An 18,082-nucleotide genomic window follows, 5' to 3' on the forward strand; every position below is an offset into this window, starting at 1 on the left:
ATGAATAAAAAATGAACAAAATTACAAACAATATAATAGAGAATTATTTAAATATTTACAGAATGTAAAATGCTTAAAAAATAGAAATATAGACAAGATACCGTACAATAATATAAGCAGGAAGATGTAAATGAGGTGAATCTGCTGTATTGTTCATGATGATGTCAGCAGCCTCAGTCTAAATGATCATCTCCAACATCTGTGGAGAAGTTCTCTGGTGCTGCTATCTCCTCTCTAGCTTCTGAATGCAGCAGGAACCAGAGCTGCTCACATTCCAGGCTGATGCTGAAAGCAGAGGGAACGACGCATTGATCTACTGGGAATGTCTGTTGGTTCCCACCGTGATCCCAGAACCAAATCTACCTTTAACACTCCTGTAGGTACTTGGGGATAATTTTGATGCCTAACCCCACAAATTTGTTTATTGCTAATTATACAAAGCTAGTAAAACAATTAAAGAATGACTTAACCGTTGGGAGGTTCCTTCCTCTTCTCTTTTTGTTTCAAACTCTGCCCATAAGTGTCCCAGTTTCTACATTTAATATGCTAAATAAATTAATATCCCAGTTTATTTGGCAACACAAGAGACCCTCAATAAAACTTAAGATGCTTTATTTGCCTAAAGATGAAGGAGGCTTTACCTAATTTGAAACATTATTATTGGGCAGCCCAGTTAGCGGCTATGGTCCCTTGGATTGGCGGAGGCGAGGAGGGAATTTGTAACCAAATAGAGTGAAACTAGGGGTATACCTTTCTCAACACTGCCTTCTGTTCAATCAAAACCTATTGCTAAACTGAATATTGGGAATGAATGGATTAAATATACTTTGAAGGTCTGGATGGAAGTTAAGAAAATGTTGAAGGATAAAGGTTCAATATCCCGAGCTCTGCCAACAGTGGATAATATAGTTTCTCCCTCCACATGAGATCATGGATTTAGGAGATGGGCTATTAAAGGTCTTACCATCCTTGATCAGTTGTTTGAAGGAACCAGCCTTAAGTCTTTCACAGATAAGGGAACAATTTGATCTTTCGGCAAATGATATGTATAATATAAATCAGACTTTATATTATGAGCCATAAAGAGAATTTATAAAGATCCAAACCCGATGGAACAAGATTTTATTACCATTCTAGAAAAGAAATTGCTGACAAAAAGACATGTTTCCGGTTTGTATAAGAGGCTCTTGCTTGATATTGCCCAGAATACTTGGTATGTTAAACAGAAAGGGGAATTAGAGTTAAATGTTATAATAGAAGATGAATTATGGGATAACCTATGTAAAAGCAGCCATAGAGGGATTAATAGTCAATTATGGAAAGAGTTTGATTGAAATTAAAAGTTTGTTTCTTCCATACTCCTGTTGTCATTTCTAATTTTGTTAAAACGCCTTCGGCTGCATTATGCTGGAGAAATTGTGGGACAATAGGCGACCATACGCATATATTCTGGGACTGTCTGGAAAAATGTCAAGAAGGAGCTCAAGAAGGTTTTGGGGATGGAGGTACCATCAAGTCTTCTGTTTTATCAACTAGGTGCCCTATCAAGTAAACTTTTTAGTGCAGATCATATATAAACTGCTCAAAAAAATAAAGGGAAGACTTAAACAACACAATATAACTCCAAGTAAATCACACTTCTGTGAAATCAAACTGTCTACTTAGGAAGCAACACTGATTGACAATCAATTTCACATCTTGTTGTTCAAATGAAAAAGACAACTGGAGGAAATCTTTGGCGATTATCAAGACTCTCAATAAAGGAGTGGTTCTGCAGGTGGGGACCACAGACCACTTCTCAGTATCGATGCTTTCTGGCTGATGTTTTGGTCTCTTTTGAATGTTGGTGGTGGTTTCACACTCGTGGTGGCATGAGACGGACTCTACAACCCACACAAGTGGCTCAGGTGGTGCAGCTCATCCAGGATGGCACATCAATGCCAGCTGTGGCAAGAAGGTTTGCTGTGTCTGTCAGCGTAGTGTCTAGAACCTGGAGGCGCTACCAGGAGACAGGCCAGTACACCAGGAGACGTGGAGGAGGCCGTAGGAGGACAACAACCCAGCAGCAGGACCTCTACCTCCACCTTTGTGCAAGGAGGAACCGGAGGAGCACTGCCAGAGTCCTGCAAAATGACCTCCAGCAGACCACCAATGTGCATGTGTCTGCACAAACAGTTAGAAACCGACTCCACGAGGATGGTATGAGGGCCCAACGTCCACAAATGGAGGTTGTGCTCACAGTCCAACACCGTGCAGGACGCTTGGCATTTACCAGAGAACACCAGGATTGACAAATTCACCACTGGTGCCCTGTGGTCTTCACAGATGAAAGCAGGTTCACACCGAGAACATGTGACAGACGTGACAGAGTCTGGAGACACCTTGGAGAGAGATCTGCTGCCTGCAACATCCTTCAGCATGACTGGTTTGGCAGTGGGTCAGTAATGGTGTGGGGTGGCATTTCTTTCCATGTGCTCGCCAGAGGTAGCCTGACTGCCATTAGGTACCGAGATGAGATCCTCAGACCCCTTGTGAGACCATATGCTGGTGCGGTTGGTCCTGGGTTCCTCCTAATGCAGGACAATGCTAGACCTCATGTGGCTGGAGTGTCTCAGCAGTTCCTGCAAGATGAAGACATTGAAGCTATGGACTGGCCCGCCCGTTCCCCAGACCTGAATCCGATTGAGCACATCTGGGACATCATGTCTCGCTCCATCCACCAACGTCACGTTGCACCACAGACTGTCCAGGAGTTGGACTCATTGTGGGCGGGTCACAGAACTAGTAGTTGGTTCAGATCGAGACCGGTTCGTATACAGAACATAAGCGAACCGTACCAGAGTCCGTCTGGAAGTGGACCAAGACCACCTAAAAAAGTGGGTCTCGGTTCGGTTGTTTGGTCCGGACAAGGGTTCACCTGCACAAAAGGTCCGGACCAACAGGGGAAACGAACTCTGGTCCGTTTAAAGCTAACCTAAACTGGACTAGAAACAGCGTTTCTTGTCCAGTCTGCTTACCAAACAGCAGGAACAACGCCCCCAAAATCTTCTCGGTGGCCACAAAGTGTTCTTCTTCTTCTGTTGTTTAATGGCGGTTGGCAAGAATCTTTAAGTGTGGGGGGCGCTAGTGAACACCGTATGGAGTAGACGTGTTTTTTTTGGCTCCTCACCACTTAAAAGTAATTTCTTATTTACATTGATATTTCACGCATATTTCGGTTTCTCCGTGCTTTGACCAACTGCTTTGACATTGAGGATGACTAAACCCAAGACAGATAAAGAAAAGAAGCAAGATAAGGCTTCAGAAGAGACGACTGGGCAGCACGTTAGCTAGCTAAGCAAGCGTCAACCGCAACAGAAGCTGAACCAGTATGTGAGCATGATATGGGATCCTCTACCATCCTTGCTGCAATAAATAACATGAACAAGTCAATGAATGATACATTTAGCGATCTTGAAGCAACCCTCGCTTCGATCCAGGCGTCTTTATTAAATCTCGTCAACCGGATTAAGGAGGCGGAAGATGCTACATCCAATCACGAGAGCTGCCTTTCCAAACTGGAGGAGACCTGTGCCAGGATCCAGGCGGAGAGCGAAGCTCTTCACGTGAAAATGATCGATTTTGAACCCCGTTCCAGGCGGCAGAATATTAAAATCATCGGGTTGCCGGAAAAGATCGAGGGTGGACATCCAAGAGAGTTTCTGATGAAGTTCATTCCGGAACTGCTTGGTGCTAATCATTTTCACACACAACTGGAGGTGGACCGGGCGCACCGGTTGGGAAGCAGGCTGCCTGGTGACTACGCCCGGCCTCGAGTAATGATACCACGAATTCACTATTTTCATTTGAAGGAGACGATTCTACGACTGGCCCGTCAGCAGTTCCCCCTCTGTCACAAGGATAAGCCGATCTACATCTTCCCTGATTACCCGGCGGAGGTGATGAGGCAGCGGCAGGCATTTGGCAGTGTGAAGAAGTGGCTGCAAGATGCTGGAGCGAGGTGCGGTGTCCTATACCCAGCACGTTTACGTGTCACCATCGGCTCTACGGATAAGAGGTTCTCCTCTTGGTTGGATGCAGAGGTCTTTGCAGAAACTTTAAAGAGTCACTGAGCATCTGGAAGTTTGAGACACTGTTTTACATGCTTTATGCTTAGGGTCATTGGAGACCGGAATTGCTTTTATAACAGCTTGAGGTCTTTACCATAATCTAAGTTTGTTAAATTTGATTGGGCAAAGGAGCCTTTTTCTGGAGTTGGCTCGGTATTTGTATGGCTCGTACGGCCCGGCTTCCTCCATCTGGCTTTGTGGGGTTTTTATTCCCGCTTTGTTTGGGAAAGTGGGATGGGGGGGAGGGGGGTAATATATATATTTTCTCTTTTTTGTTGGTTCTTCTTGTTAAAAATATTTTACGTGTTTCTATACACTGTCAGGCTAACATGAGTGCACTTAGGCCATTCTGTTGAAAATTTGTTTGTGTTATAACACATCATTACAAGGCGGTGGCATAACTTTTACTAGTTGGAATGTCAAGGGTTTGGGACATGTCCTAAAAAGGGTTAAAGTATTTTCTTACTTAAAAGTCCTTATCTGCGGACATTGTATATCTTCAAGAAACACACATAAGACCAGGCAGGGAGGGGTTATTGAGATGCAGTTGGACAAACCAAATCTTTCAGTCCACCTTTTCGGGCAAAGCTCGAGGGGTGGCAACTCTGATTCGTAGAACAGTTCCATTTAGACATATTTCTACGGTGACTGACCCAAATGGCAGATTTATATTGGTAACGGGTTATTAATATTCCTTTCATGTTACCCTTCTTAATGTATATGGTCCTAATTTTAATGACCCAGGCTTCTTTGGAAAAATATTGAATTTGCTTCCTGACTCGGCTGATACACATCTAATTTTGGGAGGGGATTTTAACTGTACGCTTGAAACCTACCTGGATAGGTCAGCTCAAACAAGACAGTCGCCGTCCTCCTCTTCTGTGGTTTTGAAAATCCTCACGACCTCAAGAAATCTGGTTGATGTTTGGAGACTGCAGCATCCGGTGGAGAGGGATTATTCCTTTTTTTCAAATATGCATAAATCCTATTCAAAAATAGATTATTTTCTACTTGATTCCAAATTAATATCTAATGTAATATCTTCCAAATACCATACGCTTTTAATTTCAGACCACTCTCCAGTTTCACTGACTCTCGCTCTTAACCATAAGAAACAACAATATTTTTGGCGCTTTCACCAATCCCTGCTATCAGAGGAGACATTCTGTAAATTCTTAGACAACAAAATCTCTGAATTTTTAGACACTAACGACACAAAAGATGTTACAGATTCTACTTTATGGGAAACTTATAAAGTTGTGATGAGGGGCCATATTATTTCTTTTGAAAAGTACCTGAAAAACAAGAGGCGGAAACGCCTCGTAGGAATTGAGACTGAATTAGCACGCTTAGAATCTATCTACAAGTCTTCTCCTAATCCTTCGATTTTACAAAACATTCTGGTACTACAATATGAATATAACACTGTTTTGTGCTTGATCAGCTGTTTTAAATTAAACAGAGGCATTTTGAGCTGAGTGATAAACCCCTTTCTGTGTCTTGTATTCTTTTTGGAGCCTCTTTTTGCACATCTTACATCAGTCAGTCATTTTCTACCGCTTCTTCCATAGTGGGTCCTGCAGGAGCTGCTGTCTATCTCCAGCAGTCTATGGGTGAGAGGCAGGGTTCACCCTGGACAGGTCGCCAGTCCATCGCAGGGCAACACACAAACAACCACACACATACACTTAAGGCAATTTTGAGAGACCAATTAACCTAACAGGCATGTCTTTGGACTGTGGGAGGAAGCCGGAGTACCCGGTGAGAACCCACGCATGCACGGGGAGAACATGCAAACTCCATGCAGAAAGACCCCCGGTCGGGAATCGAACCCAGGACCTTCTTGCTGCAAGGCAACTGTGCTACCAACTGCGCCACCGTGCACTTTATAATTTAACTTGTTCTAATTCTTGATTATATAATTTTTATTTTATTTCCTCTTGTTTTTTTCCATGTAAATACCATAACTTTCGTTTTCTTGACTGAGAATCAGAATCAGCTTTATTGCCAAGTTCGTACATACAAACAAGGAATTTGACTCTGGTACACTTTGCTCTTTGGTTCTGTTTCTGCATTACAGAATATACATATATACAATATACAAATATACACATATATAATAAAAAGGTGCATTTACAACATCTGTATGCTGTTGTTTTGTACTCTATTGAATGTTCATCAGAGAAACAGCCTGGAGGAAGAAACTGTCTCTGTGGCGGCTGGTTTTAGTGAACAGTGCTCTGTAGCGCCACCTGAAGGTAAAACTATGAACAGTTTATGTGCAGGGTGTGTGGGGTCTGCAGAGATTTTAGCAGCTCTTTTCCTGACCCTTGACCTGTATAAGTCCTGGATGGAGCACTCTTAAAACAAATGTGTCAAAAACAACACATGTTGTGTCATTTATGACACAACATGTGTATAAAATGTGTTTTCATAGATAAGGTCAAATAAAAATGGGAATTTTCATTTGAGGATATTAGAGATACTTTTATTACAATTAAGTATGTTACAACAATAATGCTGGGGCAGCTCAAATATTTAAAAAAGTTTTAAAATAAATTCATATCACAAAGTCAAGCAAACAAAATACCAATTTTTCTAAGGCATTAACACCAAACCTTTTTAAAAATCCCTAACCATCTGTGTAATAAAATATGTTTTCTAACATTCAGTGAACATCAATGGAAAACAGGGCAATAAATTTCATAAAAGAAATAATGAAAAAGAATCCCTGTCCCTTCCAATAATAATCATATATTTACAATCCAGTACAGTCATCAACCAAGGTACAAGATTTTGTATTTTGGGGACACATACAACTCTTTGGTGCCAAAACTCCTCATAACATCTAAAGGATGCAAATCAGAAACTTCTGCAAGTGTGATCAACTCGTATTCGCTTGTTTTTTGTTCTGCATAAGCATAAAAATGATCATCAAAGTACAGTACATTTAGTATAAAGCTCTTAAAGTTCACACCTCCAGTTAATTTCAGGCAAATTTATTTAAATATTTTTATACAGAAAGAAAAAAAACAGTCTGACATCAAAAAGATCCGCTGAAAGTCTGGTTTCTGATTTCATGACCTGACATTAAACACATCAATGACAGTGGCAGAGAAACATGATTCAGAGTCTGGCTCCTGACATACCAAAGCATACACAGTACTGCACAGTTCTACAACACGTACTACAGAATACTCAACCACACCACAATAGAAAACTGTACACTGTACAGTACTTCCTAGTATGTACAGGGCAGGAAGCAACAGTGTTGGTAGCCAGAAGTGATGTCACTGCATTGATAGTAGGACGTGAAGTCACTGTGTTGGACAGAAGCAGAAATTGACATCAAGCAGGAAGTGACATCATACTCTGCCAGGAACAGGAACTGACTTCACCATATTGGGAGACAGGGAGTAACATCACGCTGTTGCAGAGCACTGATGTCATTGTCAGGGAGCAGGAAGTTGAACCTTGTTCCAGCAGCAACCAGTCAAATGAACTTCCTGTATGTGAGAGCCAATGGGAGGACCAGGAGCTGTGTGCAAAGCAGAGGGCTCTGATTGGTCCATTTAATAAACAGGTGAGTGTTGTGGGTTGACCCTACTAGTCTCTGCCGATGAACCAGATCTCGTTACGGCGCTGCAGCGCTCCAGGGTTGTCGTACACGGCCACCATGTAGCGCTCGCAGTGGAAGGCGTCGCCAAGGTCGAGGAGCTCCCACAGGAGACGGATCTGCCAGCTCACAGTCTGCTCCGTGGTTGTCCCGTAGAACGTCCTGCAGCCAATAAGAGTCGGAAACAGCTCAGGTGACATCCAGCAGCTGAATAAAGTCATATTTCAGGTGAAGGCGATGGTCTCACCTTGCAATCACTCTGATTGGCTCCCTGTAGGTGATGCTGATGTCAGGGTCTGAGGAGTGTGGCGCACTGCTCTGGAACTCAGTGGGAAGGAAGAACGCCGTCTCTATGTTCTTATCAAACGTCTCTGCATCCTTCATCATCTGGATACTGCTGACGACAGGTACCGTCAACCCCAGGTATCTACCTGTGAACCACCAGCATGAGGCTCTGTGATGTCATCTGACACAGGTGTGCTTTGAATGGGTGGGACTAACAGGTTGGGGGCAGCGGGTGGAGCATTACCTGAAGAGTTCTCCTTGCAGATGAAGCGCATTAGTTTCATGAAGGCCATTGAGATGCTCTGCTCGTACAGATTCTCCCCGCTAGTCACGGTGGCCCAGTTCCCTGCTGGGTAGAGCCGCTCCTCATACAGAACCTCGCCCATCTGGACAAAGCGGAAGGACATAGACGGAACTCAGAGGGTTGCATTGTCATGCCAACAACAAACGAATCTAAACTGACATATGATCCGTTAGCTTGAAGAGATCAATATTAGTACTGGTTCCGTTTCACTAATGATAACCTCAATCCTCGGGCCAGGACCTGGCACCAGAAATTTTGCCCCTGGTTCTGGCTGCAGATTCCATAAACAGAACTCTGTCTGTGGTTCTGGTTATAAGTGCGCTACCTTCTCATGGCGAGCGACGAGGACGAAGGAGAGGGGCTCCCTCTGCTGGCTGTTTCGGGTCATTTCCTGGATGGGCCCGGTCATTTCTGTAACAAAAAAGCAACAAGCTGAGAAACAGCGTTTCTGATTGGAGGAGACGCATGCAGGCCTGCCCCCTCACCTGCAGGAACCGACACCTGATGGGTGCTGGCCACTGCCTGCCAGTGGCTCAGCAGCCGCTCTCTCTCCTCTTCATCCATTGGCTCAGGGTCGTCATTGATGTCATCATCCAGTTGCTCGTCATCCAATCCCTCGAGGTCATCCAAGGAGATCAAGGCCATGTCTGCAGGTGATGTCTGTGAGGAAACGGGGCTTTTGGACCCACACAGACACAGAACCATCAGGGGGAGAGCAGCAGAAATGACTGATTTTCATTCTAGAAAGTCACATGACCCAAAGTAACCGCCAATAAGCTCACCTACACCTGCTGCATCACCTCACCTGACCAGCAGGAGGCATGTATTAATCGGTCTTCCGGGCTGGTGTTTTAAAGAACATTTTCAGAACTTTACTGTCCTGCACACAGAGTAAGCTCAGTGACTGTGGTTTCTGATTGGCTTCATTATTGATCTCCATCATTTGTGCTGATTCCCAACGCTGAACAGAACCCTAGCGGATCATCACCTGGAACCATCTCAGTCAAAATCATGTTTACTGAAGACAACCGGAGGTTTTTCCGAGCCATCGTGGTCGGAACCAAGATGATGTTCCTGCATCTGCTTTAGAGTGTGCTTGGTTCTGCTCAGGGTCCATGCTGTGATTCCTGATCACCATATTATTCAGTGACGTCATCTACAATAAACTGCCCCTCCCTCCTCATCAACATTAAAGCTCTCTATGACGTCACATTTCACAAACTCTTATTTTGGAAACGGATTAAACATTAAAACCGGTTCTGACCCACTACCTGAGTTTTCGGACCGAACTGCCTTACAGGCTTACTCGTAGATCAGTGAACTCAATCCCTGGGTTGGATCAGGTTCGGTTCGAACCAAGACAGAAAGTAGGTCACGGATAGAACGAGTCCAGACACAATTAAAACCCGTTCCAAGCTCCGTTCAGTAATGGTTCCGAGATTCTGCTGGTCCGCCTGAACCTACTAAGGCGGTGAGAGCCAATCCAAAACCGACCATGAGCCGAACCTTAGAGGGTTCTTTACATATTAGCTCTGTAGCAGTTAGCTCGGATCACCGACTACACAACGCCAGGTCCGGCTCCGGGCGTGTTGTCTTACCGGGTTCCGGTCGCACCTGCTCCCCAGGTGGGTTCGGAGCTTCGACTGTCGGAACAGATCTGAATCTTCTTCTCTGCTTCCGACTGCTTGTCTGCTCCGATACTTTCAAAATAAAAGCTTAACAGCAACGCCACAAGTTCGAATCTGATGAGAGCAGCTGAGTTCTGGACGTATCTGAGTCGAACCGAGACCCGCGAGCGCGTCTGTCTGCAGCGAGACACGTGACCTGTTTACAGGGTTGTTTACAAGCAATGCCTTTAAATAAACATGTTATTAATAAATAATAACTCACTTTTATCTTTATTTACAGTTTATTGTACAGAACAGAGTCAGGCTGAAGAACCTGCTAAAACCTTCTGAAGGTCAGAGGAGCTGCGGGAAGAACTTCCTTCCAGAGCTGCTGAGATGGATGAAGTCTGGTTGCTCCACCAATCCTTCTCAGGGGTTCAGCAGCCGAAGGAACAGCTGGTAACGTCTTTAGAGTTGGAAAAGAGACACAGGTTTAAAGCCAACAAGGTTCTACATTCTGCTGATCAAAACTCCAGAAGCAGCTCTGCAGACATGACAGAACCTTTTCTAAAACCGAATCAAAACTTAACAACAACATGAATCAGCATGAAGTAAACACTTAGATCCATAAAATGATGCTCTTCTACGTTTCTGGATCAGATTCACAGTAATTACACTTTGCTTCCACATGATGGAGCCATTCGATGTGAAGCTGTGGTTGAACTCCATTCTCCAGCAGACCAGGTTCTCCAACTCTCTGGTGGTTGATTAAGAAACGTGGAAGCTCAGAAATGATGTCTGAAACAGAGACCCTGGGTTATAGAAGCATGAAGAACCAGGCTGAAGAAGGTCATCTGTCCTTGGTGTGGTGTTTGGGTCTCCAGGATAATTTGAACAGAGCCCACCTTCTCTAACAGCTGAAGCAATGAAGAGATGAACTTCCTGTAGAAGAGCTTAACCCAGATCGGATCTTTCTGGCACAAAGGTTCTACGTGCAGAACAGAGGCGTCCATTCAGAACCAGAGATTTAGATGTTTATTATTGGTTTAGTTGGATGTACCTGTTCATTTTCTTCTATCCTTTTCCAGGTCCAGCAGTTCAAATGTTTGTATGAATGTTTTAAACCACTGCCAAACACCTACAGGTGTCAGTAAAGTAACCTTTACATCATGTTTTTGGTCTGTTATACTGAGCCGACTCAAAACCACCATCAGAACCTCCGGTAGTTTTTTTCAGTAATATTTAATTATGTCAGAGGTGTCATCAGAACCAGTACAGAGTGTCTGGTTCAGAGTGAATGTGATCTGAACAGATAGTTACTATTCAGTCAGGAGTTCATGGCTATCTCCAGCGGTCATTAGGTGGCTCATTCTTAAATTTATTCACAGGTGGGTCCACAGGTTCCTCTACAGGTTCCTCCACAGGTTAGTTTACAGGTTCCTCCATAGGTTAGTTTACAGGTTCCTCCATAGGTTAGTTTACAGGTTCTTCTACAGGTTTCTCCACAGGTTAGTTTACAGGTTCCTCTACAAGTTCCTCCATAGGTTAGTTTACAGGTTCCTCTACAGGTTCCTCCACAGATTAGTTTACAGGTTCCTCTACAGGTTCCTCCACAGGTTAGTTTACAGGTTCTTCTACAGGTTTCTCCACAGGTTAGTTTACAGGTTCCTCTACAAGTTCCTCCATAGGTTAGTTTACAGGTTCCTCTACAGGTTTCTCCACAGGTTAGTTTACAGGTTCTTCTACAGGTTTCTCCATAGATTAATGTACAGGTTCTTCTAAAGGTTTCTCCATAGGTTAGTTTACAGGTTCCTCCATAGGTTAGTTTACAGGTTCCTCTACAAGTTCCTCCATAGGTTAGTTTACAGGTTCCTCTACAGGTTTCTCCACAGGTTAGTTTACAGGTTCTTCTACAGGTTTCTCCATAGATTAATGTACAGGTTCTTCTACAGGTTTCTCCATAGGTTAGTTTACAGGTTCCTCCATAGGTTAGTTTACAGGTTCCTCTACAAGTTCCTCCATAGGTTAGTTTACAGGTTCCTCTACAGGTTAGTTTACAGGTTCCTCTACAAGTTCCTCCATAGGTTAGTTAACAGGTTCTTCTACAGGTTAGTTTACAGGTTCCTCCACAGGTTAGGTTACAGGTTCTTCTACAGGTTCCTCCACAGGTTAGTTTACAGGTTCTTCTACAGGTTCCTCTACAGGTTAGTTTACAGGTTCCTCTACAAGTTCCTCCATAGGTTAGTTAACAGGTTCTTCTACAGGTTAGTTTACAGGTTCTTCTACAGGTTTATCCACAGGTTAGTTTACAGGTTCTTCTACAGGTTCCTCCACAAGTTAGTTTACAGGTTCTTCTACAAGTTTCTCCATAGGTTTGTTTACAGGTTCCTCCACAGGTTAGCTTACAGGTTATTCTACAGGCTAGTTTACAGGTTCCTCTACAGGTTCCTCCACAGGTTAGCTTACAGGTTCCTCTACAGGTTCCTCCACAGGTTAGTTTACAGGTTCTTCTACAGGTTCCTCCATAGGTTAGTTTACAGTTTCTTCTACAGGTTCCTCCATAGGTTAGTTTACAGTTTCTTCTACAGGTTCCTCCACAGGTTAGTTTACAGGTTCCTCCACAGGTTAGTTCACAGGTTCTTCTACAGGTTTCTCCACAGGTTAGTTTACAGGTTCTTCTACAGGTTCCTCCACAGGTTAGCTTACAGGTTATTCTACAGGTTAGTTTACAGGTTCTTCTACAAGTTTCTCCATAGGTTTGTTTACAGGTTCCTCCACAGGTTAGTTTACAGGTTCTTCTACAGGTTCCTCCATAGGTTAGTTTACAGGTTCTTCTACAGGTTCCTCCACAGGTTAATTTACAGGTTCCTCTACAGGTTCATTCACAGGTTAGCTTACAGGTTCTTCTACAGGTTCCTCCATAGGTTAGTTTACAGGTTCTTCTACAGGTTCCTCCACAGTTTAATTTACAGGTTCCTTCACAGGTTAATTTTCAGGTTCCTCTACAGGTTTCTCCACAAGTTAGTTTACAGGTTCCTCTACAGGTTCCTCCACAGGTTAATTTACAGGTTCCTCTACAGGTTCCTCCACAGGTTAATTTACAGGTTCCTCTACATTTTCCTCCACAGGTGGGTCAATAGGTTCATAGCTCTAATCTGTTTGTCCATTCTCTTTAGTGCAGTTGACCTCCAGGCCATTGAGCAGTGCTGTTGAGTCAACCAAACTGATATTGTTTGTTTTTAACAAAAGGAATAAACAAACAAAATTAATTATTGGGTTTTCTAGAAGGTTCTTACTTTGGTCTCAGCACTCTTCCTGGTCACTTGATCTGTCCTTTAACTAATCAACTCTGTTTAAATCACTCCTGTAAGATGACCCATTAGGGAAGCTGCAGAGTAAACAGCCTCATTTAGAGGTCAGAGGTCAGTTCCATCACACATCAACAAGAGGAATTGAACCAGCGAGTGGAGTTCAGGACAGCGTGTGGAAATGTCAGCCGGCCGTTAAAACCATCCAGCTGTGTTTTCAGGGAGGAGAAACGCAGCGTGTTTAAATTTTCATCAGCTGCTTCCCTCTGAGAGCCGCATGAATAATTCAGGTAGCGTTCAGGTGGACTCTGCAGAGCTCAGCACTCAGATCATCTCTGCAGACTCCACATCCACTTCATATGAACGCTCCACCTACAGGGCTCAGATCCACTCCACTCTGTTTTGCAGTGTGTGAGACATTTTCAGCTTATTTTGTGTGTATTGTCAGAGCTGGACAGGTTGTTGTTATCTCAGATCAGTGATTAGCCTTTTAACAGCTACGTTGTTTTAAACACCAGGAAAACTGGGTCCATGATCATAGCTCCTCCTGGACTACAAGCTAAAACCACAAATGTAGGAATGTTTCTAAACTGAGACAGAAAAATGAATCCATGATCAATGAGCTGTTTAGCTGTTCTGATTAATCAGCCTTCTCAGGTGAGACTCACATGACGCCTGTTTGATACTCTTTACTGTGGCCACAGATTATTTATCTAATCTTCTCACTGCTACTCGCTGTCTTTATTCAGAGATCCCAAAGGGGACCAGGTCCCTCAGTCTGCCGCACCAATGCTGTGGTACAGTCTACCTGAAGTCAGGCTTTCTGAATTTTCCTACTTATGCCCATTCTGTATTATTTTGCTCTTATTGGTTATTAGAAGAGGAACAGAGCAAGGTTATGATGGAGAACAGGAAGTATAGCATAGAAGTGACATCACTGCTGCAGCATCTTGAGAAGGGGGAGGGATAAGAATCTGCTCTCCTGTGGTGAGAAACACAGACAAACAGGAAGAAAGTGTTGGCATGGAAACAGCCTTACCCTGTCAGCATGTGATCATGGGACTGAAATGAAAAAATGTGGTAACTCCAAGATCAAGATCTGTAAAGCCCAATGTTCAGTCAGAGCGGGTCTTCAGCTCGGTCGGACCGAGAGGAAGGACTGATCCAGTAACTTCCTCCTAGAGTTTCATGTTCGCTTGCTGATTTCACGTGGAAATGTTCTAATCAAATTCATTAAACAGATCCAAGAAACCTCAGTTAGGTCCGACTGATCCCATCCAGAACTACAGGGGTTGGACAATGAAACTGAAACACCTGGTTTTAGACCACAATAATTTATTAGTATGGTGTAGGGCCTCCTTTTGCAGCCAATACAGCATCAATTCATCTTGGGAATGACATATACAAGTCCTGCACAGTGGTCAGAGGGATTTTAAGCCATTCTTCTTGCAGGATAGTGGCCAGGTCACTACGTGATACTGGTGGAGGAAAACGTTTCCTGACTCGCTCCTCCAAAACACCCCAAAGTGGCTCAATAATATTTAGATCTGGTGACTGTGCAGGCCATGGGAGATGTTCAACTTCACTTTCATGTTCATCAAACCAATCTTTCACCAGTCTTGCTGTGTGTATTGGTGCATTGTCATCCTGATACACGGCACCGCCTTCAGGATACAATGTTTGAACCATTGGATGCACATGGTCCTCAAGAATGGTTCGGTAGTCCTTGGCAGTGACGCGCCCATCTAGCACAAGTATTGGGTCAAGGGAATGCCATGATATGGCAGCCCAAACCATCACTGATCCACCCCCATGCTTCACTCTGGGCATGCAACAGTCTGGGTGGTACGCTTCTTTGGGGCTTCTCCACACCGTAACTCTCCTGGATGTGGGGAAAACAGTAAAGGTGGACTCATCAGAGAACAATACATGTTTCACATTGTCCACAGCCCAAGATTTGCACTCCTTGCACCATTGAAACCGACGTTTGGCATTGGCATGAGTGACCAAAGGTTTGGCTATAGCAGCCCGGCCGTGTATATTGACCCTGTGGAGCTCCTGACGGACAGTTCTGGTGGAAACAGGAGAGTTGAGGTGCACATTTAATTCTGCCGTGATTTGGGCAGCCGTGGTTTTATGTTTTTTGGATACAATCCGGGTTAGCACCAGAACATCCCTTTCAGACAGCTTCCTCTTGTGTCCACGGTTAATCCTGTTGGATGTGGTTCGTCCTTCTTGGTGGTATGCTGACATTACCCTGGATACCGTGGCTCTTGATACATCACAAAGACTTGCTGTCTTGGTCACAGATGCGCCAGCAAGACGTGCACCAACAATTTGTCCTCTTTTGAACTCTGGTATGTCACCCATAATGTTGTGTGCATTTCAATATTTTGAGCAAAACTGTGCTCTTACCCTGCTAATTGAACCTTCACACTCTGCTCTTACTGGTGCAACGTGCAATCAATGAAGACTGGCTACCAGGCTGGTCCAATTTAGCCATGAAACTTCCCACACTAAAATGACAGGTGTTTCAGTTTCATTGTCCAACCCCTGTATGATGTCCATCTGTCCACTGGTTGGATCTGTTAACTCAGCTGATGATCACGTGACTTTATGGGTTTCTATATATTTCTAACTAACAAGTATCAGAAAATTAAACGTCACAGAGAACATAGCTAAAGGAGCTGCTGTGGATTCATTAACTTCTTACTTTTACACCTTTCCTCCTATTGATTTAAAACAAATGGTAGAAAATACATGGGAAAAAGATAACTGGTGAATATCACAGGTTCTGGTCCTGTTCTGCTTGAATATTTTTGTTCCACTGGGTCCAAAAGATTAGGAGCAGAACAAATTCACACACCTGTTCTACCATCTTCCCACAGACACGTTTTCCTGATTTGTTCCTCACACAAACACAAGTCAGTGAACGCAACTGCATGAATCTGTCACAACTGCTCAGATTTTTACGGAGCCCGGGAACTGACATGTGGAAATACATATATAGCGTGAGCACGATATACTACCCCTCCTTGAACCGTCACCTTAACGTGGTGGAGGGGTTTGAGTGTTCAAATGATCCTAGAGGCTATGTTGTCTGGGGCCTAAATGCCCCTGGTAGGGTCTCCCATGGCAAACAGGTTCTAGGTGATGGGTCAGACAAAGAATGGTTCAAGAACCTCTCATGAAGAACACAATATCGAGGCACGTGACGTCGCCCGGTACGGCGGAGCCGGGGTCCCACCCTGGAGCCAGGCCTGGGGTCGGGACTCGTCGGAGAGCGCCTGGTGGCCGGGTTGCTCCTCGCGGGACCCGGCCGGGCCAAGCCCGAACGAGAGACGCGAGGCCATCCCCCAGTGGGCCCACCACCTGCAGGGGGAACCGTGAGGGACCGGTGCAAAGAGGATTGGGCGGCGGACGAAGGTGGAGACCTCAACGGCCCGATCCCCGGATGCTTAGGCTAGCTCTAGGGACGTGGAATGTCACCTCGCTGGCGGGGAAGGAGCCTGAGATTGTGCGTGAGGTTGAGAGGTTCCGACTAGAGATAGTCGGGATCACCTCTACGCACGGCTTGGGCTCTGGAACCCATCTCCTTGAGAGGGGTTGGACTCTCTTCTACTCTGGAGTGGCCCACGGGGAGAGGCGGCGGGCTGGTGTGGGTTTGCTTGTTGCCCCCTAGCTCAGCCGTCTCGTGTTGGGGTTTACCCCAGTGGATGAGAGGGTTGTATCCCTGCGCCTTCGGGTTGGGGAGAGGTCTCTGACTATCATTTCAGCCTACGGGCCGAGTGGTAGTGCAGAGTACCCTGCCTTCTTGGCGTCCCTGTCGGGGGTGCTGGATAGTGCCCCTCCCGGGGACTCCATTATTCTGCTGGGGGACTTCAACGCCCACGTGGGGAACGACAGTGACACCTGGAGAGGCGTGATCGGGAGGAATGGCCTCCCCGATCTGAATCCGAGTGGTGTTTTGTTATTGGACTTCTGTGCTAGTCACGGATTGTCCATAACGAACACCATGTTCAAACATAAGGGTGTCCATCAGTGCACTTGGCACCAGGACACCCTAGGCAGGAGGTCGATGATCGACTTTGTTGTCGTATCATCAGACCTTCGGCCGCATGTTTTGGACACTCGGGTGAAGAGAGGGGCTGAGCTGTCCACTGATCATCACCTGGTGGTGAGTTGGATCAGCTGGAGGAGGAGAAAGCCGGACAGACTCGGCAGGCCCAAGCGCATAGTGAGGGTCTGCTGGGAACGCCTGGCGGAGCCCTCGGCCAGGGATGTATTCAACTCCCACCTCCGGGAGAGCTTCGACCAGATCCCGGGGGATGTTGGAGACATAGAGTCCGAGTGGACCATGTTCTCTGCATCTATTGTCGATGCTGCTGCCCATAGCTGTGGCCGTAAGGTCTGCGGTGCCTGTCGCGGCGGCAATCCCAGAACCCGGTGGTGGACACCGGCAGTAAGGGATGCTGTTAAGCTGAAGAAGGAGTCCTATCGGCTGTGGTTGGCTTGTGGGACTCCTGAGGCGGCTGACGGGTACCGTGAGGCCAAGCGTGCTGCGGCCCGGGCTGTGGCCGAGGCAAAAACTCGGGCCTGGGAAGAGTTCGGTGAGGCCATGGAGAAGGACTACCGGTTGGCCTCGAAGCGATTCTGGCAAACCGTTCGGCGCCTCAGGAGGGGGAAGCAGTGCTTTGCCAACACTGTTTATAGTGGGGGCGGGAGACTGCTGACCTTGACTGAGGACATTATCGGGCGGTGGCAGGAGTACTTCGAGGATCTCCTCAATCCTGCCATCACGCATTCCGTGGTGGAAACAGAGGCTGGGGACTCGGGGTTGGATTCTTTCATCA

At 45.4% G+C, this 18,082-nt stretch overlaps 1 protein-coding gene across 2 annotated transcripts; it reads right to left on the reverse strand.

Moving 5' to 3' along the window:
- Positions 1-6,575: 6,575 nt before the first annotated feature.
- On the reverse strand, positions 6,576-10,085 carry soul4 (heme-binding protein soul4). Of its 2 annotated transcripts, none has more exons than XM_047364528.1 (6): positions 9,913-10,085; positions 8,800-8,990; positions 8,640-8,725; positions 8,255-8,396; positions 7,973-8,156; positions 6,576-7,887 (listed from the first exon to the last, which is right to left on the reverse strand). In XM_047364528.1, the coding sequence occupies exons 2-6, from the start codon at positions 8,957-8,959 to the stop codon at positions 7,716-7,718; spliced, it is 744 nt and encodes a 247-aa protein (XP_047220484.1). In that variant the 5' UTR covers positions 8,960-8,990; positions 9,913-10,085; the 3' UTR covers positions 6,576-7,715. The 2 variants fall into 2 exon arrangements, with proteins under 2 accessions (XP_047220484.1, XP_047220485.1); XM_047364529.1 differs by lacking the exon at positions 9,913-10,085 and adding an exon at positions 9,097-9,895.
- Positions 10,086-18,082: the final 7,997 nt, after the last annotated feature.

This window comes from Girardinichthys multiradiatus, chromosome 5 (assembly GCF_021462225.1).
Source record: "Girardinichthys multiradiatus isolate DD_20200921_A chromosome 5, DD_fGirMul_XY1, whole genome shotgun sequence".
In the NCBI taxonomy this organism is placed as follows: domain Eukaryota; kingdom Metazoa; phylum Chordata; class Actinopteri; order Cyprinodontiformes; family Goodeidae; genus Girardinichthys; species Girardinichthys multiradiatus.